Genomic DNA, 24,757 nt, shown 5'->3' on the forward strand with positions numbered 1-24,757 from the left:
GCCACGAATAACATCACATTAAACATTAACATATCTTCGTCTTTTTATCCTAAACTCAATCCTGAGAGAGTGAATTGCCCCAGGTGTTACGGAAAGGCATAGATTGCATAGGCATATGAATAAGGTGCAATAGATGCGGCGCACTAGACAAGGAAAGATGAGATGATATAAGGCGACATGCTTCTGCCGGTAAATACAAACAGGTAAATACAAGCTCCAGAATTGTTTGCCACCCCATTCCACGAGAGAGAGATGCATTGTGCGTAGTTCAGTGCAATACTCAAATGAACAAATCGTGTCTCGTCTCCTGCCGTGGCGATGTCGTGTGCTGTGTAAACCTGAAGTAACGTAGATACCTTGCTCTAATGCAGAGCATTCGATTCTCTAATGGTTTTTGTCAATAGTGGCTCATGACAACTGCCACTAGTGGCTATCAGTCCCCAAGTAGCGAAGTCTATTTTAGTGGGGTACAAGGGCATTGTCACATGGTTTAGTTTGGTGTCAATTAGCACTGTATGTCGGCAGTGCGCAGGACACGGTTTAGTACAGTGTAGATGTAAACAGTATGAAGTAGTCCAGTGTAATGCAAGGGCCAAGTTCAGTGCAGAAATCAAGTAATTTAGAGTGCACTTATGCAGTGCAGCTTACTGCATTGAAAGTTTCAAGTGCAATGTGGACAACATACTCTACATAGTGCAGTGTTGTTTGGCATCTATTTGATATTGCTACTAATATGTAGTGGCTATAATGTTGAATTGTAATAGTCAAGTAGTGGTGTCTAGTGTAGCCGGGTCTATGAACAGTGCAGCATAGTTTAGCATATTATCGCGCAGCGCCGTGTGCTCGCAGTGATCAAATTGTCCGGAAGGTCAAGCATGGCAGACCGCCGCTGTGGTAAAGTTGGCGTGGCCTTTGCAGCTGTAGCGCTCGGCAAACTCCTCCATGTTGTACAGCGGCAGCATACACTTTTCGCGCGCAGTGAGGGTGCCGGCGGTTTCAGCTGCGTTGCACCAGAGCAGGCAGAAACGTGAGAAGAACACGTGCTGCGCCTCGGGCAGGTAGTCGTTGAACACCTTCCTCGTACCGGCCTGCACACAAGCGCAAGAAGCTGATGCACCAAAACAGGCAGCGCAGCAACAAAATAGTCGTCATTGTACTTTACGAATACGCTAAAACATTATGATGGCCGAAGAACGTCGTGCACTGGTCCTACTAGCACGTCATTTGTTATTCTTCGTCAAGGCCTTTTGCTTTCCTTATGGACCAGCAATTTATCGATCATCCATCTACTGCAGAGGAGGCAGGCAGGCTTGTTTGCACTGTTATGCCTTGGCCAACTTTTCTAAGCTTATGACTTCTCTAATTTGCTTTGCCCTGCCCTACCCTATCGTGCCGTTCTTTATATCACGCCATGTCAGTTCCACCCTGACTGCAGGCCTCCAACCGTTTTAGGCCGGAAGGGCGGTCAGCGGAGGAATCCCTCATCTTACCCTCTCACTGTTTCCATCCCTATCCCTCCACCGCTGCGGTGGCTCAGTGATTAGGGCTCTCGGCTGCTGACCCGAAAGACGCGGGTTCGATCCCGGCTGCTGCCAACGAATTTCGATACAGGCGAAGTTCTAGAGGTCTGCGTACTGTTCGGCGTCAGTGCACGTTAAAGAACCCCAGGTGGTAGAAATTTCTGGAACCCTTCACTACGGCGCCCTTTACGGTAAACCTCGCTTACGGTAAACCTTAATAAACCATAAACCTATCCCTCCATCCATCTCTCGTGTGCGGTTATTACGCATTGATGGCTGCTGTTGTATGCACTCCTCTTCCTGGGAGAAGTGCGGCATAGAGTCACTAAAGGCGCTAAAAACGCGTGCAGCAGGATACCGTGGATTCGCAGGCTCTTCAAAAGCTATCTGCGGGGCCTGAGGCGCACCTTCTTTCGGAAGGAATCCGTGAGGGCCAAGTAGGCCAGGCGAACGCCCAGCGAGAGGGTCACCATGAGCGTCTGCTGTGCGCCAGCCGTGGCAGGGTCGAGGTCCCCGAAGCCCATGCTCGTGCGTCGCTCTGCCAGACAGCTAAGCAGCTTGGCGTGGTTGGCGAGCGTTTCTTGGTCCCAGGTGAACTGACTGGGGTGCTTGACACCGACTCCCACGATCTCGGCCAGCTTGACCGCAACCAATGCGCCCAGGGTGCCGTAGTTGAAGTAATCCGGCACCCGGAAAGGGTATAGGTACGGGTCGTTCTGCAGAGTTTTGTTCATGAGCTATCAGCTTAAAATAAAATACGAAAAGCAAGAAACCATCTTAGCTGAGGGAGACAATACTAGCACACTTGAAGTTCTCTTCTAAGGCATGTAGACTGCTCTTTTCGAATCTTGATAGACCTCGCCTGCACGACCTCTGCACCGTTCAAAATTTTGGTGATCTTGTGTTCGCGTTTCGTTTAAATCTGATGGAACACCCACATTCAGAAGCTTTGAGCACAATACCCGCGGTAATTATTGTTTCATCTCTACTTTTTGTGCGCCATCGCCATTTTACCATGCAACCTGCGTTCAGGTATATGCTTATAGCTTCGAGCGCGCGATTCAGATGGTGCAGGTTTTAATTGCGAACAGTGCGTCCTGTGTGCAACGTGGGCTAACATATACGCTTGTTAGCCGACGTCAGACTACAGAACATGACGTGGGCGAACAAGCAAAGCTTTCAAAGGGAACGAAGTCCAGCTAAATAGTTTCTAATTCTGCTTTATTGCTGGGAAACAGCCGCACTTCGTGCATTCAGGCTCTTTCAAGTAAACATTTAGCCATGGTATGACTTCTGCCATTGGGCGCACACGTCAGGTACTGTCGTGAGCAAAATAAGAATACGATACCCTGAATTCCACTTTGGGCGATAAGCGGTGGTCGCTTTTCGCGAAGAGGGTTGCCGACTTCAAAGGCCCCCCCTTCACTCGCCCAGTGGTGGCTAACGTTTGAGTCAGCCGGAGGTGACAGGCAGCATCGCAATGGCACCCTTTTTTCGTTTTATCATTACCGTCGCTGTCAAGCGGAAAAGAACTACTCGCAAAAAAAAAAAAATAGTGGGAAAGTGATGAAATTGTAGCTAGTAAATCTATACCTCCGTCAAAAATTTCCGCTCTAATCCACGCTACGCATAGAATACCCGACTGCAGAAAAGCATGCTTGCTGTTCATCGTTTTGATCTCATGTATTTGTGAGCCACATTGCAAGGAAGATTGCCGCAGAAGAAACCTTTATTAACTTGTTTCCCTACTTCCCCTGTAAGCATCCACCGTTGAAGTAGTGCGTATCGCCTACCTGCTTAAATCATCGCCTGTTATCGGGGTCTCGGCGCAAGCATGTTTTTTTTTCTCTACGTTCCAATTTTGTAACGCTTCCCAGGTTAAGTCGGTCTGGTGGACCGCAAGGAGCGAGAAAGCTAGCGTTATCAAGAACATATTTACTGACATTTTATGCACACGATGAGCTAGCTAAACGTGAAGCCATTACCCTCCTCTTTGAATAACCACCAGAGGGTGATTAAAAGACTTCATTCAATCAATATTTTTTTTAATGTGAATTTATTAGGTTTTCCACTCCTGTAATAGCCTGAGAAAGGCTGACAGTATCAATAAATGAATGAATGAATATTGGGAAGCAATGAGCTAGCTGCAGGCCACTGGGCGCCGGTGTGTAGCAACTGCTTAATATTTCCAGCGAAGCTCTCTGGTTTACCCGAGTAACAAAGGAGAGGTACCCAAGACAAAGCTGCATTAATATAGCTTGCTATAAGTTATCGGGACAGTGAGGGCGGATGGTTGTACTAAAGAGGTCTCAGAGTTATCGGTTCTTACAAGGGATGGCATTAACACATGATCTCGGGCCCCTTACGTAACAATTAAAATTCAGGCTTGGTTGTGTATAGGCTCCAGCTAGACCCTACGTTGGGAAGAAAAAGGCGGCCTGTGGAAGGCCGATTTCAGTCCCCAACCTCGGCCTAGGGTATTTCAGCGAAGTCGGCCCGTGGAGCTTTAATCGGGTTGCCTACTAATGCCGACTTCATGCCGAGCTTGTTTTGCCCCTTGGGCGGTACAGTCTTTTCCGACAGTAGCCGGGCTGCCTTTCCCTTTTTTCATACCCTCAGTATACTTGTTATCATTGAGAAGACGACAGCCAACGCGCACGTTCACGTAACAAGAGGTTATGCTGGCAGCCGCCGAGGTCTGGTGACCCCAGCACCACTGCATCCTCGAGAGCCCTCTCCCGCCGCATGCATGGTATCCTGGCGATTTCGGTAAGGATCCCACCTACCAGAGTTTACATTCAAGAATTGCAGAGACCAGAAAAGGGGATTTTGAGAAGTAATGTACAGCCCGGTCTTTAAAACTATTAAGGTTGCGTCATTCTAATGGGAAGGAGACACAGATGTAGTACACATACGCACCTGATATACCGTGGGCACGAGTATGGTCCTCCTAGCGGGGATATATGAAAGGGCGTTTTCGAACTCGAGATCAGAGATGAGCATCTCCATGCGCGTTGGTGGGTTCGCGGCCATAACGTTGTGGTGGTGACGCAGCGCCGTGGCGAGCATATTGAGGAACGAGGCCGACTCGTCCAGCGGTGGTTCGGGGCCCGTGTAGTCGACCCGGGACACGTTGAAAGCCTCGCCCGCAATTACGTCCAGTGACGTCTTGGATATCGTGTCAGTCGCTGCTGACCGCGTGGCTTCCTGTACGCGCCGAAATAGGCGACCACATTGGGTTTACAAGTAAAATTTCGCACAACGTAAGAAATTGATCACCGTATCCCTTAGCTCATACGCGTAGATATGAAAGGACTGGACATAGACGAAGAGCGTTCTTTTAAAGTATTTCCCCATTTTTGGTGTTGCAAAGGACCGCAGCGGAAATTTACGCTTCCAGGGAGGCCACATTACAGTTCTCTAAAAGATTAATGATCAATGAGGAATACTCGAACTAAGCGTTATTGGTACGCATTTATTAGAGTTAACGTTTCGACAAGAAGCACATGTTCCTGAGGACTGAATAGTGTAAACAGCGAGCACATGTTCAAAGATTCACGGAGAGGGCGAAAAACGTACTGAAAAAAGTCGGCGAAGGCACTTAAGTCTGCTTACGTGGGAGAAGGCGCAGCGCGCCAATTCACTTTGAGAACGTATTCGCCGCGAGCTGCGGCGAGATACAACCCGATGCCACGTGGCTCGCAATTCTACCTCTGCATGACTCTACGTAGCCGCCGCTGCGGTGCCGCCGCACGCCATTTGATCTTCGCGCTAACTTTGTGAAGGCAGGCGCTCTCGTACCGCGACCAGCACTCTGCATTAAGGGTACAATGCGATAGCTAGCGGGTTAATGCCAGTATGTGCAGAAATGGTATTTCTGTAATATTCATAGACCCCTGGGAGTCCCCATATTACCCTTGGCGTAGTGGTGAAGCGGTTAAGAGGTGCGCCGGTGCCCTGGGATGGCAAGTAATGCCGCCGGTGGTGTTTGTGGGATCCAGGCTGCCCCGAGCAACCTCGCGCGACCAATCATTAATTTAACCGCCACCTGCCAGGTTGCATGGGGACGCCATCCTTTATAAGTACAGTCGACTGTCACCACACGCGCACGCGGGGTGACGCCCGATGGGGTAAGTAAGGCTTATGCCTTAATATATACGTCAGAGAAAGATATAGAAAACCGCAAGGCTCACTTAATGGCTTAGTGGTTAGCTCGTTGTTTCGCGGAACCCGAGAACACGGAATTAAATCGTGGCCGCCCTGGGCGCGTTTGGTTGGCGGCGGGGTGCAAAAGGCGCCCGGGTGCTCTGCGATTGCACAGTCGTGCGACTGTGATTATGCAAGTAGTTCTACATAGCTGCTCTTTCTTAAATTTCTTCTTGCCCTTCCTATTTGTGTCTCACGTTCCTTGTCCTCCTGTGTGCCTATTACAGCGACAACTGTTCCTGTTCCCGGTTTTCGCACCGTTATAGTAGCAGTATAGTAACAGTTGGCGTAACCGATGGGCAGTCGCCTTGCGATCCACCCGTAGGTTGTTTACCATGGAAAGAGGGCGGCACGACAACAGCGGAGGATTATGCAACCGGAGGGTGACTACCGAGGAAGGTAAGAGAAGGGTATGACGAGAGCGGAGCAATATATAATCACAGAGTGGTTACAACCGGAAGCTTCCAGAGAGTGGTTACCGTGGAAGGAAGGAGGAGGGCATGACGAGAGAGGAGGAATACCTAACCAGAGAGTGGTTAGCACCGGAACCTCCCGGAGAGCGGTCACCGTAGAAGGAAGGAAGAGGGCATGACGAGAGGGGAGGAATACATATACAGATAGTGGTTAACATGCACCAGAACCCCCCGGATAGTGGTTACTATGGAAGGAAAGAGAAGGGCATGATAAGAACGGAGGAATACATTATTAGAGAATGGTTACCGCGGAAGGAAGGAGGAGTGTAATGCAAACCGCAGCCGAGAAGTAGTTACCTCTGGAGAGTAGTTAATGTGGAAGGAAAAGGGCATGACGATGGTGGAGAATTGCGTAATAGGAGGCGGTTGCCACCAGAAACTTGCAGAGAGTGGTTACCGTGGATGCGTAACCAGATGATGGTTACCACCACAATCATCGAGAATGTGGTTACCGTTGAAGGAGGAGGAGGGCTACCTCGGAAACAGCAGGGTAGGTCGGAAGGCCGTTTCTAAGGGAACCATCCTCCAGGTGGTAAGCATTGAAAGAGGAGGATAAGGCGAGAGTGTGAGAATGCACAACCGAAAAGGGGGTTGTTGACTCTGGGGCCACCCGGAGGGCAGCTGCCCATCTCGAGGGTGGTCGCCGTGGAGAAGTAGTATAAAATTTCATTCCCCAAAATGTGAAGGTATTTGGGGGCTGGGGCCTTGAGCTGCAAGCGGTGCTTTTATGTTCAGGATCCTATTGAATATTGCTGCCTTTTCGGCCCGCTCACCCAGCGATGGCTGATCTTACGGTTCGGATTTAATGAGAAATAATTACTAGTAGCATTAGGAGAAAAGACGGCGGTGAGTATGTGTTAGTGTTGTTTGTATACTCGCAGACGCTACAGAAAATCGCAGCAGTAGCAAGGAAAATTGGATAACGTCAGTAAGCGGCCGTATGACGCACAGAGCGATCCCTGGTATACAATCGAATAGAAGTCGTTCGTCTATATATACTCGCCACTAGCCGACCTCCATGCGGCGTCTGTTCTCCCCACAACATTCGTACCAAAACAGTGACGCAACCATTTTTCATTGTGTTCCGGGGTGGACTGCGGTGACCATGTAGAATCCCGCGGGCGACGGCCCTGCGATGTCCGCATAGTGGATGCCCTGTCTATATTCATATTGCCTCTCAAGCGTGTGAACCCGCGCTTGAGGTCTGCCTTGATGTGGAGTCATGTCCATGTTAAGCGGGAGCGGAGCGACCCAGAGCATATGGCGCCACAGCACCGGTCTGTGTTATGACGTAATACCTTGTCCTCGGGCTCAGCAGCCGAACGCTATAATTACTGAGCCACTGCGGTGTGTGTAGATAGATGCGCCTGAATGCAATCGCTCCCACTTCGCCCTATTTGACCGTACCAACATCCAGCCGAGGAGCTCACTCCCTTCCTTCGCAGCCATGTCCTTCATGAACGAGAGCATGTTGTAGACGACGCCCGTGCTGCCGACCGGGGAGAGGTGTCTCGCTGCCAGGTAAGCCCAGGTGAGAGCCAGAGTCTTGTGGGCGAAGCTCAGGCAATACATTCCCTTGTAAACCTCACTCTGAGCAATCCTCTCGCGGCTGGACAATATGTAGACCACGTCCGCTTCGAAGACCGTGGCCAGGTAGAAGGTAGCGACATTCAGGCCATGTTTCGCCACATGCTGCGAGCATGTGAAGGCGCATGTAAAAGTAGAACGGCTAAATTGATTTTTGACGGTTACTTAAAAAACAGCTGTACAGATACAAGACATAGAAGGAAAATAGACACACGTGACGCTGACTTTCGACTAGGTTTAGTGTAAAGAACATGCTTGCTTTTCAAGCATGTTTCTGTTGCTGCTATTACCTGCCCATCATCCTTCAACTCCAACATTGAAATTCATATATCATTGCGATAAAATGTAACAAAATATTTGATTATCCCACAACTTATGTAATACCTCGAAATTGGCCTTTAAAGTAAATAAATGAAATGAAATGAAAACATGAAGCGAGCACAAGCATATTGTCAGATATGCACTTGTTGCTTCTAAAAATTGCCTCGTGGGCGCAGGTGTGATCATCTCCGTTGTTGAGCCCTGCTTAAAAACCCCATTTTCCTGGATAATAAAGCTAACACATTCATTTACTTTCCTAGAAATATAAAACACCTCTGCCACTCCTCTTGAGTGCGATCGTTGTGAACAAAACAAAACTTCAGTGTCAAACAAAGAATGGTATACACTGACACTCGAAATAGCGCTTTGACAGGTTTCTTGATTAGTATTTTAAAGAATTTTGGTGCTTCAAAAGCCTTACATGAATGCACCGGCCTATTTGCCGTACGTACGTACGGCCAAAGGACAAAAAAAACCTGGTAGACAACACCAATCCTACAGTGAACAAACTTGTTTGCATGGCTCCTGCCTATTCCTTCTTTCTTTTGACCGCTGCTGCCACCTCACCCACTTTATTGGGAGGTGAAGTCAGGACATTAATACCATATTTGGCCCCTACTTTCTTAAGTCTTTGAGAGGGAATGGACGCATGGCATTACTGCTACTTTTCTATGTATGAGTAGGCGTGTCACTAGAAAAGAAGAGAATAAATAAACTACAAAATGAAAAAACAACAATTATTTCCGGAAACAATCCTCCCGGATTCAAAGCACGTAAGTAGCCTTAAATCCCCAGCGTAATTTTTCATGAGTGAGCCTAAAAATAGCCCATACAATTTTCGCCCAGCTGTACGTCGGTCCCCGCACGACCGACCTGAAGATCGCCTATCTCAGATCACTCACCTGCATGGCCGGCCTGAAGATGTCGGCACCCTTGACCACGATCTCGTCGGTGGGCACAAGGACAAGGGTGTGACGGTGCGAGTCGCTCACGGCGGCCACCCAGTCGTTGGCTGTGACGTTAACCACCATGTCTTGTACCGTTGCCTGCAACGTTTGCTGCTTTTCAACGGGTTCTTTTCCTTCAAAGAATTTCTTGACGGCGGCATCCATGTCCACAAGCAGTTGCAGGGCATCCGACACGTTGTCGCGTTCCAACCAAAGCTGTGCGGCAAAAAATAATCATAAAAAATGGAAGTGGCACTTCATCTTCACCTTAAATGTATGACACGATAGCGTAATGGGTTTATTTATTTATTTATTTATCATCATACCCACAGCGCCATTGGCTGGCATTACAGTGGGGGGGTAGAAGAAAAAGTACACAAATGCCACCGCGTGCAGGTGGTTACAAAAAAAAAAGATAACAATGAGATAGAAAGAACACGGAATTATTATACACAAAAAAAATGTCACAGCATGGAAGAAAATGAATCATTTGATAATATGGACACTACTTCCTCAGGCAGCTTGTTCCATTCAGAAACCGTTTTGGGGAAAAAAGACATTTTAAAAAGGTCAGTCCGGCACCTGTATTCTTTAACTTTAAGTGAATGATCTCTACGTAAAGACACGTAATCTATATATTTGGTTCTGTCTATTCCAGTTCTAGAATGAAAAATATTATGAAATAATTTTAAACGCAGTACTTTCCTACGTTTTTGAAGTGAGTCCCAACCCAAAGATTTTTTCGCGCTCGTTACACTAAAATATCGCCCATAGTTATTGAAAACAAAACGAACGGCCAAATTCTGAACTCTTTCTAGCTTTTGAACGTCAAGCAAGGTTTTCGGATCCCAGACTGTGCAAGCATACTCAAGTATGCTTCTAACGTTTGTATTATACAGCAGTTCTTTAGTCTTTAAAGGGAAAAGTTTAGCGTTACGTCGCAGGAAACCTAAAACACGACAGGCTTTGGCAGTAACGAAATGCACGTGACGATGCCAAGACATTGAACTTGTTAAATATACACCAAGATATTTAAATTCCAACACTGAAAGCAGTCTGCTATTATTTATGTTATAAGTGAAAATATGGGGAACCTTCTTTTTAGTGAAACACATATGTGCAGATTTTTGTAAGTTAATATGCATTCTCCAGTTCTCACACCACTGGGCCACTTTACACAAATCCTGTTGTAATGCATCGCAGTCACCTTGATCGTTAATAATTCTATACAATACACAATCGTCCGCAAAAAGACGCATGTATGAAGAAATACCTGAAAAGATGTCATTCATGTAAATTATGAACAGTAATGGGTCCAAGACGGATCCCTGAGGCACCCCTGATGTTACAGCCACCTCATGCGATTGTTTCCCGTTGACAACAACACATTGACGCCTAACGCTCAAATATTCCTTTATCCACCTAATAACTTTCTCATTTATGTTGTACCAGTATAATTTTTGTATTAATAAGGAATGTGATACAACGTCAAAGGCCTTCTTAAAATCTAGAAAAATACAGTCAACAGAATATCCCTTATCTAAAGCACTTGACAGGTCATGTACAAATTCGGTAAGCTGGGTGACACACGAGTAACCACTGCGAAAGCCATGTTGATTAGTATTTAATAATGAATGTATACTTAGATGATTCATAATACTAGTATAAAACACATGCTCTAAAACTTTGCATAATACACTGGTCAAGGACACTGGTCGATAATTTGAAACAACATTCCTAGGTCCCGATTTATGTATAGGTACAACATTAGCAAGCCTCCATTCATCAGGCAAGGAGCCTTCCTGTAATGACTTTGTGAAAAGAATTTGAAGGTACTTTGACAACGCAAAAGCGCAAGAAGAGAGCAGGATCGTGGGTAAGCCGTCCGGACCGGTGGCACTGTTATCTTTTAAGCGTTCTAAGAGCGACACAATTCCTCGCTGATCAAATTCAATGTTCTCCATGGGTTCCGTACAGTTCAAGGCAAGGCGAAAATCGGCAGGGCTATTGCTGTCCTCAGCAGAAAAAACTGAGCTGAAAAACGTGTTAAAGCACTTGGCTTTCTCCAGATTATCATGAACGATACTTCCGTTGTGATCGAGTGGCGGGATAGACAATTCATCCTTTCTGTTTTTTTTTATGTACTGCCAAAATTCTTTAGGGCGATCCTGGATACGCATGTCGAAAGACTGAAAGTAGGTAAATTTAGCCTCTTTGACCGAAGCATTCATATCCTTTGTAATCTTTTTTAACTGATCCATGTATACAATTTTCATGTATACAGAATTGACATCCTAGTCGAAATCAAGAGGAAGAAATGGGCTTGGGCAGGGCATGTAATGCGAAGGCAAGATAACCGCTGGTCCTAAAGGATAACGGAGTGGATTCCAAGAGAAGGCAAGCGTAGCAGGGGGCGGCAGCAAGTTGGGTGGGCGGATTAGATTAACAAGTTTGCGGGGATACAGTGGCCACAACTGGCAAAGGACAGGGTTAATTGGAGAGACATGGGAGAGGCCTTTGCCCTGCAGTGGGCCTAGTCAGGCTGCTGCTGATGGTGACGACTCTGTACTTTACATTCATTAATCCCACCTCTCCTGGCGCAGTGGTTTAGCGCTTAAGCGATGCGCCACTTCCCTGCGGTGACAGGTGCTGCGACCGGTGGGCCCTGTGCGAGTCAGATTGCTCTTACCGAGCGACCAATCATTAGTTTAATGACCATCTGCCACGGTGGGCAGTTTGCTCACAATCAGGTGGGCGGATTGTGATGACGAGGCAAGGTGATGTGACCCACGTGGCCTACCTACCTCCTAGGTTGCTTTTCTGGGGATTTTTCGTAAATTTTTCGCTAACGGTTAGCGACGAAGATGGCGACGACGACGTCTTTAACGCTGTCTCGTTAAGAGCCCAATGCTCAGAGCACTGCATCGCCTTTGCGCCGGTGTCTGTGACGACCGTCAACTTCAAACAACGAATTTAAAAGTTTGTATACATCAGTCTAGCCTGAGATGACTTAAATGGCTACATAGGTTTGCGTTGCCGGAGCTATTTGTCCCTAAAATATGGTGTGGTATAATATGGTCTAATATGGCGTGTGGCGATTAACGCCTCAAGCTGCAATGGACTATGAGAGACGCCGTAGACGCCGGGCTATGGATTAATCACGATCACTTGCGGTTCTTAAACTTGGGCTGAAATCCCACAGCGGACGGGCGTTTTTCCATAATGCGGCTACCGAAGCCCGCATTCAAACCTGCGTTCTTAGACTCAGCCGCCTAGAGCCTTCGCCAGTATGCCGCAGCGGCTGGCAGTCTCTGAAATATCATTTTCTTCTTTGCAAGTTGATTGCAAAAGGATATCAGTGATGTTTTCAATCTCTCTATGCGCTATGTGCATGAATTTAGCCCGAGTTTATATGTTTCTAGATCGGAGTGTAGTTTTCAGGCCTTTTTTTTTTCTTGCGCTTGAAAAGCACACCGGCAGGAATTCAGTATTTTCTTGTGTGTTTTAATCACAATTACTGGGCGTGCGTTTTCCGCATGCTTTGCGTTTGCCAGCATCTGTAATACTATCTTCTCTGTCCGGTGTGTTTTAGGAGAATATTCCAAGTTGCACTACATATCTTGTAAAAGTAATTAAGTTAGTAAATGATGCTCTATTATTTTAAATCAACTGCACTTGTGAGGGATTCCCCTAAAACATTTGACTCTGTTCCTAATTCTAGTTATTGATCATTCGATCTTACCTTACTAACTGCAAGGCATCGTAGTTGGCGCTTTCGGCACAGAAACTGCCCCGGACAGGGGTTGGTTCCGGGTTCTTAACTCGCACGAGGACAAATTTTTTCACTAGCTACGAAGATTCTGTGAAAGCTGTTTAGCCTCTGTATCCGTTTGGCCTCCCTTGGTTGAATATTAATGAGCATTGTTACTGTCTCATTAATGCGTAAGCATTAGAAAGCTAATCCGAACGCATAAAGCAGTAGAGCTTTAACGTTGTTAAACCGAGAAAACTTGCGCAAGCATGTGTTTAGCCTGGTTGGCTCATGTTTTTTCTTCGCTGAATCATCGGCACGTCTGGCGACGATATCAGTTGGATAGTAACATTAGTTGGTGAAGACGACAATGGTGAAGACGACAATGTGTAATGCACAGTGGAACAATGTGCTGCAGTTTAACACGAGGCGTGGTCGAATGCGACCATAGCATACTGCTTTAGTGCAGTGGCTCGCCGTAGATCGGAATCCCAGTAGCAGTAATTTTTGTTTTATTTCTGCGTGGGGCTGTTGCTACGCTAGGTATGGCCAAGGTCATCCTCAAGGTCAAGCGTCACACAAATTTGGTGACCCGGTTTGACCTCGTGAAGGAATGTTTTCACAAAAGAACCTGCGGTAGTCGTCTGTCAGTGAGTAACCTCCGAGGAATCAGTTTAAGTAGCAGAAGTACTTAAGACCTTGCGCAGGATTCGAACCCACCGTGACGCGTAGAGATCAGGTTCGCTGGCCGCTGCTTTAGAGCACTAGGTCATCAGCGCATCTTTCCGGCCCGCATGTTATAGTGCTAGCCTATCGTGCTGTGCTTTGTATATCGTCGTCTCAATCTGCGTAAATCCATTTAAACGCAGCATGCATGAAGTCACACGGCATGGCGGGAGATTTGAACCGCCAACGCCACATGACGAAAACGGCGGAAGTTGTACAGAACGGCGGGAGATTTGAAACACGGCAGCCAGGCAACAAAAAATCACGAAATGTCATTGGTACGAGTGAATTTAGGTCGTCAACAAAAAGCACTCATGAAATCTCAAGCCGAATGCTAACGTATGTCATACCCGCGTCAGTCGCATTGATCAGCCGTTAACCTTTCACTATTCTTAGTTCGACCAGGCAGAAAATTAGAAGTAAATATGTGTTCGTAAAGACCGTTCAAAGTGCACTTGAGTGAGCGTGTATAGTTCTACAGACAAATTTCCCGGTGGTTGCTGCTGCGACGGCGCGAACTATGGCGCTTGTAGCGTGGCTGCTGACGTCAAATGAGCAGCCCCCAGACGCTAAAGCTCGTACACGTTATGCATCGACGTCCTCGCCATTTAATGGAAGCAGGACATACCTGTAGGACGTTCTCGAAGTTATGGAGAGCGTCTTCGCTGTCGAAGGATTGGCCAAGCTTCCCCTCCAGTGTGTAGCCTTCGTGCATAAACAGCATGGGTCGACCGGCTTCGTAAATGAACCTTATGTGGAACAGTGTATAGACGCCGAGCTGCGATGTATGAGACAAGAGAAAGGAGTACTGCGATGAAGGGAGAGGGAGAGCGTTTGCTGCCAAGTGCAACACTAGGAATAAGTTCAGGGCCCAAAGGACTTGCTTTTAAGCAGTCTAGTTGGGCTCTTAGCAGCATCCATCGAACTCCTAGTTTCGGAGTCGTTAGAACGAAGTTCCACTCGTTTGCAAGAGGTTGTTACTGTCTCGTTAATGCCTAAGCATTAGAACGCTAATGTGAACAAAAAAGTGGTAGAGTTTCAACATAGTTAAACTGAGTAGACATGTGCAAGGATGTCTTCTAGCCATCTAGAGACATCTAGAGACATCTAGAGACATCTAGACATCTTGCTTCTAGAGGTTGCATAGCATGATCTAGAATAAAGCCCACTGGCTATTCACAAAGTATGTACAGTCAGCAACAGATTAAATGCGAACAAGACAATGAAAAGGGAAACACCAAAACGCGAATATTTTAGCAGAGGTAACTAGTACCCCTAAATTGCACTTTTTTTGCGCAAAGGCCGTTGCGTGGCAGTGTTAATGAAGCCAGGCCGTATTTCTTCCGCTCCTGAAACATTTGCGCTTCTGCGTTAACGTTTCAGTTTCTGTGGGCGCGTTTCATTTGACGTTCATTGTTCGACCCCTGTCTAATCGGAAACCATTTCGGTTTCTATCGGTAGGAAAGTAGTGCTGTGTTAGTCGAAAATTTTGTACCAGCGCCGCCTAACGCACGATATTACAGTTGATCTGCAGAGAGCGAACGTTGACCGTAGTTCTGGTCCAACGAGGGCTAAATACAAGACGCTTGTTGAATATGAAATATCAGGACTCCGCACATGTTAAAGAATACCAAGTAGCCTCAATTTACCATCTCCTATGGTGTCTGTTTCTCTTTTACTTATTTCACTCCCACCTTGATCCCTTTCCTTACGGCGTGTCTGGGATAGTCTCAGTAAGACTCTTTTTCCTTTGTATGGCAGGCTTCAAGAAGCAGGGAAGATATACTTGTGGTTCCCTGCTTTTTTTTTCTTGTTTTGAGTCATGCGTATGACATTCGCAAATAGGGATTAACACGTGAATTCATACACGCCCTACACATTACTTGAATATTTACGTAAAATTTACCTAATCTACATTTAGTTCCAGGAGCCTAACGGTAGCCTTGACGTCAGAAGTGTGTCTGGGGACACATTAAGCATATGAAAGCGGCAATTCTCTCGCTCCTGCGTCGTTTCAATTTGCCATAACTCTTACAACTCTACAACAGACTGTCCCTGTAGCTGGAATGGCAGGGAGTACAGTAACAGATATTATGCCGCAACTTTTATGGATCAGGTGACCTCATATCCACATGTAACGTCAGAGCCACCATTATGATGATGCAACCGCAACTGAATGAAGGAATGAATTCAATTATACCTGGTGTTTCACCTAAGATGTTCTAAAGCTTTTAAATTAGGCTTTTTCAGTTAGAAGAACACTTTTTTTTCGGCCCAGTACTATCAGTGGTGTAGCGCATGAGAATAGAGTTAAGACGCGCTAACTTGCAGACTGGTTAACTAATATTGAGTTAGTTTTTTAACTATTACTGTTAGCCTCCTTTTTTAATGTCAGGCATGTAGACGACTGTAGTATCCATATCATTTTCTAGAATCTCGAAACCCCGAGCAAAGATCCTAACGGAACAGTGCCGTAAAAGTCCCAGGCCATTTGCCCATCTCAGGGGCAACGTAGAGAGAAGACTATGCATACCTGCAGGGACTGCCGCACCAGGTAGCGCACCACGTCGAAGAAGGTGGCAGCATGCATTAGTTGTTGAATGAGGAGCACTGTCTGCGCCTCTTGCAAGGCTTCCTTCAGCGCCACTGGAGTGTTCATGTACCGGTAACACGATCTGCGCGCACAGGCGGAAAGGCGTTGGCGGGCAACAACACGAGCGGCAACAGATGAATGGAACCAAATTTCGCTGGAGGCGCAGTTCTAGAGGTCCATCACATGCCTTCACAATGGCGTCCCTCATAGACTGAGTCACTTTGGGCCTTTAAAACTCCAATAAAATAAAGTATTAACAGTGATCAATGGCTGGTTTATCAAGAACAGCTGGCCTTCCCTGCTAGGCAGTAACCTGGTGCCAAATCAGAGGCATTTACAAAACAGGCTGACCTGCTAAAGACGAATACTTATAACTACATTAGTCAAATCTTCGTGAAGCTCGTAACCGAGGCCCCAGGAGCTCTGTACTAAGGGCATTTCCCTCTAGGACAAGATGGAACACCTTGAAGATGCTCTAAACACGGCTTGGAGTGCCATATCGCTCGATATGTGTTACATGGAATTCTTCATTCTTCACATGCTTTTATCTTATCACCACCAACATGCTTGAATGTCAGCTGCTTTTTAGCCTTGAAAATGAGTTCTTTTATCGAGTTTTAATTTTAACCCATGAATTCCTTCCTTGTTGTTTGTATCTTGCCATGCTTGTTTTCATATACTTCATCGCATGCTTTTATCCCTCAGCATCGCATTTGCTTTTGTTGTTTGTTGTTTTCCACCTGCCGTCTACAATGACAACTCCCGTCTTTTTTCTCCCTTTACCTCTCTACCTGTTGAATGCTACTGTCGATTCTTGTTTCTTTAATTTTTTTCTTTTGCTTTGGCATGAAGCTCTTAGCGACTTAACGCCGGACAGGCCACTTGTTTTATTTGGCCTCACACAATGATGTGATTTTGTTTCTTGACTTGCCTTTTGCCTAAGGGAAGAAAAATAGGATTACAGTGCTGTCTTATATCAGTACGTGTTCAAATTGAGAAAGTTGGTTGCACTCCTCTGTTCCGCGCTTGTAAAGGCAAGCGCATTCGCACATCAATAAACAGCTGCAAGTCTGCGCCCTTGGTGTCGTTTTAGTTTTGTCTTCTGTCCTTTCTTATTCGCGCAGTCCTGCATTCAATTGAAAATGAGCCAACTAGCCCGAAAGAACGTCTACTTCCTCGAAATCTGGCCTGGGTCAGTCTCAAAATTTGGCCCGGGCCACTTCTGAAATTTGACCTTACCTGATTCGGACCAAAATCAATGTCGAACCATACATAATTGAGCCTGCTCGACACTACGGTGACCTCCTTCCAAACTAGGCCCAAGCCATTGGCAAAATGCTACCGCTGGACTTTTGAGTATAGGCATGATTAAACAATGCCTAAATTGTTATGTCTATTTAGTTTTAGTTTTTGTTTTTTGCTGCTCTCTTTCTTTTTAACGACACACCTACTCACTGGCGTACAGTTATAAGGCAATGCATATGCTTGGTTCATGAGTAATATAAAGTAGATTAAAAAGGACACTTCCTTAGGTTCCTGCGCACCTAGCGAAAGCGAGGAAGCGCACCAGCCTTAGAGACGGCCGCCGCATTCGCCAAATCTCGGAGGCCAAAATTTCAACTCCGATGCCCGCAGCCACTTTTCTTTTTTTTTTTACATGCAACACTACATGGCGGAGGTGTGGAACGTCGAGCTCGGCCGCGAAAGGGCCCAAGTGTCCGCTCATAGCGTTTGCGTCACTTTATGCTAGGTTCACCTTCGCTCGCCAAGAAGTGCGGTTTTGCTGGTCTGTGAGTTTTTTTATTGGAAACTGTATTTCGATAACAGAAGATATACACAACCACTGTTTGGACGGATAGCTACCAAAGGTACTGGCTGCTTCAATACAAAAATCATTTGCAGTTCAGCCACAGAGCGCGGAAGACTAAAGAATTAATCATGATATACACACTAGGGCAGGTTTACAAAAAGCACGAAGCAAAAAGAAATAATAAGATACGAGACTGCAAGAAGAATACAAAGAATACAAAATACAAAAAGCACAAAAACAAAAAAAGAATACATAGAATACAAAAAAAAGTACCAAAACCAAACATCAAGAAAAATGAGGTATCAAGGATTCACAAAACAACTGTTTCAGGCAAAATTTGATGAGACTTGTAATGTAGTTTACAAGTCATTTCAAAAACTTTAAAGTTGCGTGCTCGCCTCGGAATCTGACAGTCCTGGGTTCAATTCCTCGCATTCCTCGCAGACTTTAATATTCTTTGATGCAACGGATACATCATCTGGAAAGTTTGGGACAACTTTTGTTGTTCAAGACGAAAACGCCAAATTTGTTTGCTTATGGACCATGTAATTCTTTCGAATTGATAGCCCAATGTTCACATTAGCTCTTCTTGAATTAAGGAATTTACAGAACAGGCGTGAACATTGTAAATTTTTTGTTACCGCGAAGCAGTGGGAGCGAAGCGCATGTTAAAGAAACTAACCACAGTAAGCAGCGTTATTATAAATGTTGTGACTGAAATGATGGTTCGGTTTGGTTTGCCGGGTTTAACACCCGAAAGCGACTCATGCTATCAGGGATGCCGTAGAGGAGAGCTCCGAATATTTTCGAGCACACCAGGGTCTTTAACGTGCATTGACTTCGCACAGCACACGGGCCTCTAGCTTTCGCTGCCATTTAATTGCGAACGCCGCGGCCACGTGCGAAACCGTGTCTTACAGTTCAGCAGGCCAGCACCATAACCACTGCTTGTGACTGAAATGAGCCAGACTTGTCTATCTCAAGTGGCGATTGTAGTACGCGCTGTCCCGGTTCTCCATTCTGACTCACGGCCTGGGTGAGCACTCGACGTCTCACGTGGCTATATGAAACCGGAGCGACTTGCCTGTATACGGGTCCCAGGATGTGCATGCCCTGACGTTGCTCGTCCTTGCGGAAGTCTTGCCGCTTGTGGAACAGCGTGAGGTTCAGCCGGAACAGCTGATGGAGCACCGATTCGGTGTGGAAGCTCATCCCCTTTTGGTGCCACGAGTCGCACACGTAACCGTAGAAGTCGACGCACGGGTCCTTGGTCTCGTTCAGGAGCCCGTCCAGGTATTTCCGGGCCTTCTCACACTCTGCAGGCCAGATCCCCATAGAAACGCCTTATTATGAACATCGTTAAGAAATGCGTTTCCGCCCCAGTTGCCCACAAAAGTTCGAGGCTTTATGAACATATTTCCTTTTATAACTGGCACAGTTGCATAAGGAAATTTTCTACGCTACGCTGATTATGCCAGTTTCTAGGGACTCCGCAACAAGGGAGCAATGAGATGGTCCCCCCCCCCCCCCCCCTTCCAGCAATTCTCCAGGGGGAGCAACGCCTCTACAGTCTTCAAAGTATCCAACTGCTTGCACTCAGATTATATTTCCGGCAAGCGCTTCAGTTTTAAGACGTTATTGATTACAGCACAGAGAGGCTTCATAACCAGTCGTAAAGCATTTTATTTGAGTAACGAACACCCATCATGCCACAACAGAAGTCGTTAAAGATCAACCCCTGTTCATTAGCATGATTAGAGACTATAAGGAAAACTTTTTAATGCACTCGATCACCCTGTTGTGCATGTATTTATAAAGCAGCCCATTTCGATTGGATACTATATACTCTTAACAGATACTTTTCAAAACAACAACGTAAAAATAAACAAGAAGTAAAAAAATTGAATAATTTTTAAATGAAACCTCGAATAAATAAACAAATAACTGAACAAAGTCGAAGACTTACTCCCCCCCCCCCCCCCCCAAGAAAAAAAAAACCCGAGTGCTACCAATTGCGCAGGTTGTGGCACGCGGTGACTGCATCGAATCTCCGCAAAAGACATCTCATTTTGATTGAGGCTAAATGCAAGAACGTCCGTTTGATGAGCGATACTCTTGAGCTTTCCACTAAGGTGCCTCGTTCTATCTGCCTCCTTAAGCGTCTTTCTTCAGCACGTCTGTCGGTTGATTAGTAAGCAACAAACCCGTCAGCCAATGCAATACCAGTTGGACACCCTAAACAAGAGCACTTCGTCTCAAAGCCTTCCCGGACCACGTGATCCCAATCGCCACATTCCATAGTGTCCTCGCTGCCAAAACCACAAGGCCGTTCTGGCCTTGGAAGGGATTTCAGAGTCTTCCGTTTCGAAATACGACGGGCATGCCGACGACAGAAAGTTATCGCTGGGAAAGCTTCCGCGAATTGCCTCTGATCAATGCTTACTTTTTGTCTGTACTACGATCTAAAACGAAACAATACTATCCTTAATGACGCAGATAACATGGCAAGCGGTGGGAAAAAGCAATGGTCAAAGCCACCTTCGGTGATGCAGGCGACACCTTCCGGGATGCTCTCTCCGCTGATAAGGTAGAAGAAGGTCACGGTGATCACGAAAACGAACAGGAACCCAGCCATCGTGACCACCAGGACCAGGGACATCTGGTCCTTGCTGCTCAGCGAGCTCTCCCCGGTGTTGCCCTCTCCGCCAGCTTAGGAGGAAGAGGCAAAGCGAAACACGTGAGCGAGTCAAAGGCGCCAGTCTAGACACTGTCTACTCCACGTCACTACTGCTTGCGTTGGGCCTGAGGCTACGAGCACGAAGGTACAACATCCACGCGTGTATCGTTCGTTTGTGACCAAGTGGGAATAGAACGCTTGTTAAAGGTGCTGGATCGTGATCGTAGTTTCCGCTCCACCTAAAGTACCCATGTCCCACATTCTTGTACAAAAAATTGGAACATTGAAATTCTGTGAGCTATCGTTATGGAAATATTGAAGGTAATGGTCCATTCTTTCGATGAGTAGCGAAATCTTTCTTTACTGTGCATGTACTTCGTGTACTGCGCGATGACAGTGCACGTTAAAGAATCAGAGGTGGTCGATAATTACCCGGAAGCCCTCCACTACGGCGTCCATCATAGCCTGAGTCGTTCTGCGATGTTAAACCCATTAAACCAAATTAAGAGAGTAGCCTTAATTATAAAGCTGCGACTGAAGAGACAGGTCAGGCTACCCGACAGCACGACGCTGCAGAAATGTGTAATTACAAAACCATTTTATTCACAAAAGGTTGGTTGGTTGGTTTATGGGGTTTAACGTCCCAAAGCGACTAAGGCTATGAGAGACGCCGTAGTGGAGGGCTCCGGAAATTTCGACCACCTGGGGTTCTTTAACATGCACTGACATCGCACAGTACACGGGCCTCGAATTTCTCCTCCAAAGAAATTCAACCGCCGCGGCCGGGTTCGAACCCGCGTCTTTCGGGACAGCAGCCGAGCACCATAGCCATTGAGCCACCGCGGCGGCCTATTCACAAAATAGTGTGTGCCAATTATCTTATATGACTCTAAGGTTTAAGGAACAGTTGCGAACCGGGTACTAACCAGCGACCACCATAGTGAAAGGTAGTAAGGGCCGGCTTTTACTAACTGCTTTGAAGAGGGTAGTATACATTTTGTAAACAAGCGTGTTAAATTGCAGTTAGAGTTACTGCTGCACTTATTACACATTAACGTGTACGCTAACCGAACATTTTGGGCTAGGTACAGCGGATGAATTTCACAACGGGCTGTTGTGAATTAAATCACGCCGTAACGTTCTGGTTAGTTTGCTGTTCTTTTTCTCGCGTCTCATAAGAAATTCGTTCAGCTGCTGCACTTATTCTCGTGCATTGAAGAATGTGCGTTACCATTGCAGCTCTGTCACGGTGGTGCGGAAGCATCTGTTTCATACATAGATTGTTATTCGAGGCTATTGGGAATACTTAAGACATCTAGCACACACGACTCATGCTTAAAGCCACACTAACGCCTTCGACAAGCAGCAGACCAAACGAAATGGGGGAGGTCGTTCTGGAATAGTGCTCCCTGGCTTGTGATGTCCGGGACCAATCACTGCTGTAATCCAGACTCCCAAGCCCTGCGGCAGTCGCATCTTTTGACTGTCGTTACCTTCTCGTGACCTAATCATCGCCTGCGTAGACGACCGATTGAGGAAGAAGCCAAGCGTGTCACAAGCGATGCAGTGTGAAACTGACGGAAGTTCGGTGCTACAATTCAGCGCGATTAAGGCCGTGCACATGCTAGAAAAAAGCCCAGCTGCTCTTGATTAACGGGTGTTTTTAAAGGAGCTCGAAGTTGGCCTTTATAGATCGATTACCGCATTGAAATGAAAAGGGCTGCTTTCAGTGAAACATGCACAAAAATTTCGGACAAAAATTTTAAAAAATTGGAACATTATAAGATACTTTTACGGAAATATCGAAGGTAATGGTCTATTTTCCTGATATGCAGCAAAATTTTTCTTTTTAAAGTGCATCCATCGGTCGCGTCGACAAGTCAAGGCTCCCATAGAAAACCAAGGCGGAACGCTTTTGACGATAACAAAAACGTGAATAGAAAAAAAAAATTCAACACTGCCATCGGGTGACCTCTGGGTATATAGATTGATGCAGTAAAATCTTACTTTGTATAAAAAAAATTCATTGGTAAAAGGTTTCCCGCTCAAAAATGCTTTTGTCCAGAATTGTCGGGTATGGCGGCACTTTTGTAAATTCGTAGCGAATAAAAAAATGAAAAACAGCTTTCGCCGCCACTGAGTGCTTTCACAAACTAGCTCCATTGACGTCAAGGGTTTTAACATGCGGATCTCTGAGGCTAGACCCCATCGCCATACACTCCTGGGCGTCGATGATGTAGATTCTAATGATATCGGCCTCACCTTTAAGGTCACGTGTTTCACTCCCCTGAATGGCGCATGAAATATAAGATGAAAGAGAAAAAATGAATATGATTGTGCCTATTAAAGCGCCGTGGTAGGTGTAAAGGCATGTATAGCTTCCAAGTATCGAGTCAAAGTTTTCTTGGAAACTGAAACACGTACAGATGAACGCGCTCTACAACTTTCTTTCATCTTTCATTTTTTTAATGCCCTCACAGAAACGTATTCAGGTGTAATTCTAGTACGAGAGAAGGTACCAACGTAAACTGTCTAGAGGGCCTCCTGTTACAAATTTTATAATTAAATGATTTGCATCATGGCAGTGAGAACCTGAGTACATACGTATTAAGATAGCGTAATATCATAAACCATGAAAATAAAATCAATATAGCGTCGGGAAATGGGTGCAAATTTTAAAGAAAGGATAGACAAATACTATGAAATCTGTGTGTTACACTTGGCGCGATGGGGGTGCATGTTCAACACAAGCTAGCTTGCGTATTGCAAACATCTCGGGCGCTGTATACGAGGCGTCAGTTCGCGAATACCAGTTTTGTTCGTTCACTAAATGTCCGGTCTGTGGACGGACGCAGTGCATGCCCTCCTTGTGAAATGATAATGATGAATCCCTTTCGACATGGGTACAAACAAAGCCGAAACTGCTCCCACAAACGCCCATAAAAAATAGGCTGCGCTGTTCGCACAGTTTGCGCACCTTTGCGTGTTAGAGTGCTGCCTCTGCACAGTCGAGCTAACGATAACAACACTTCGCTGACAGTCCCCCGTAATGTTTCATTACCTGCGGAGACGCTGTGCCACAACCCACTAAGGTCCTTCGAATCGCTAACGAGGGGTCCACCTGCCCGAACTAAGGGCACCAGCACTACAAGCGTTGCTAAAGCCACGCAGTATAGATATATTGTCCCCGGCTACTCACCATGAGGCTTGAGAGACTTGCGGCGGATCATCTTGAACATGGCCGCAGCAATGGCCGACTTGCGCCTGTCGCCGACGGCAAGAGGACGGCTCTTCGGGCCCTTGGGCGGCTCTGAACTGTTGGCATTCTGCCCATCTTTGGCTTTGGCGCCGGCAGGGGCCGGTGACCGGGATGGAGACCCAATTTTCACCTTAGTGGCGCCCTTGTTGAGCCTGGGAGAGACTGAACCAGCGGGTGAAGCCTTGATCGGGCTAGCAGCGCCACGATCAGGGCTTTTTGTACCCGCTGTGCCAGACCTGGGACTCCTGGCGCCGGCCTTTGGACTCATGGCGCCAGTCCTGGGGCTGGCAACACCAGCCTTCGGGCTTGTGGCGCCCGCGCCTGTTCTAGCAATCCCAGCGCGTGGACTAGCGGCACCATGTCGCGGACTCATGGCGCCAGTTTTCTTCGGCGAGTTTGTTTTAGACTTCGCGGTGCCATCTCTTGGACTCACGGTTCCCGTCATAGGGCTCGCAGTTCGGGTCCTGGGGCTCGAATCATCGCGTTTAGGACTAGGAACATCGAAGTTCGTCTTCGGCAGGTTTGATTTGGACCTTGCGACGCCGGCTCTTGGGCTAGTGGCTCCGGTCTTAGGACTCGCGATTCCGGCCGCATGACTCGGGACTCCAGATTTCGGACTGCGGATACCGCCTTTGGGTTTTGACGGGGCTGCCTTTGACTTAGCCCCGCTGGTCCCCGGAGTCGTAGATGAAGACATTGGACTAGCAATGCCGAACACCAGACTGCGGATTACAGAAGTTCGACACTTGTCTCCAGCCTTTGAACTGGGGTGCCCCGCCTTAGGCCCCGCAGGGCTTTTGCTGCTATCACTGCTGGGAGCTTGATCTTCTTGATCCTGCGTTGCAATGTGTGGGAGGCTTGAAAAGATCATTTGTGCGAGATGTTCG

The 24,757-nt window shown here is 46.7% G+C and overlaps 1 protein-coding gene across 1 annotated transcript; it reads right to left on the bottom strand.

Annotated features, from left to right (window-relative positions):
* Positions 1–869: 869 nt before the first annotated feature.
* Positions 870–24,138, bottom strand: LOC149331368 (endothelin-converting enzyme homolog). Its single transcript, XM_089557338.1, has 10 exons — positions 23,811–24,138; positions 20,473–20,643; positions 19,019–19,250; positions 16,065–16,206; positions 14,160–14,309; positions 9,010–9,270; positions 7,607–7,891; positions 4,440–4,727; positions 1,928–2,236; positions 870–1,088 (listed from the first exon to the last, which is right to left on the bottom strand). The coding sequence occupies exons 1-10, from the start codon at positions 24,136–24,138 to the stop codon at positions 870–872; spliced, it is 2,385 nt and encodes a 794-aa protein (XP_089413464.1).
* Positions 24,139–24,757: the final 619 nt, after the last annotated feature.

Source organism: Amblyomma mixtum, chromosome 8 (assembly GCF_055824585.1).
Source record: "Amblyomma mixtum isolate Tamu chromosome 8, ASM5582458v1, whole genome shotgun sequence".
NCBI classification, from domain to species: Eukaryota; Metazoa; Arthropoda; class Arachnida; order Ixodida; family Ixodidae; genus Amblyomma; species Amblyomma mixtum.

Excerpts from the sequence above, each read along its gene's own strand:
- LOC149331368 (XM_089557338.1), bottom strand. The coding sequence starts at position 24,138 with ATGAGTCCAAAGGCCGGCGCCAGGAGTCCCAGGTCTGGCACAGCGGGT. Across the intron at positions 16,207-19,018 it reads ATCCTGGGACCCGTATACAG|ATCGTGTTACCGGTACATGA; the intron begins GCAAGTCGCTCC and ends CTGTGCGCGCAG. Across the intron at positions 4,728-7,606 it reads AGCTCCTCGGCTGGATGTTG|GAAGCCACGCGGTCAGCAGC; the intron begins GTACGGTCAAAT and ends CGGCGCGTACAG.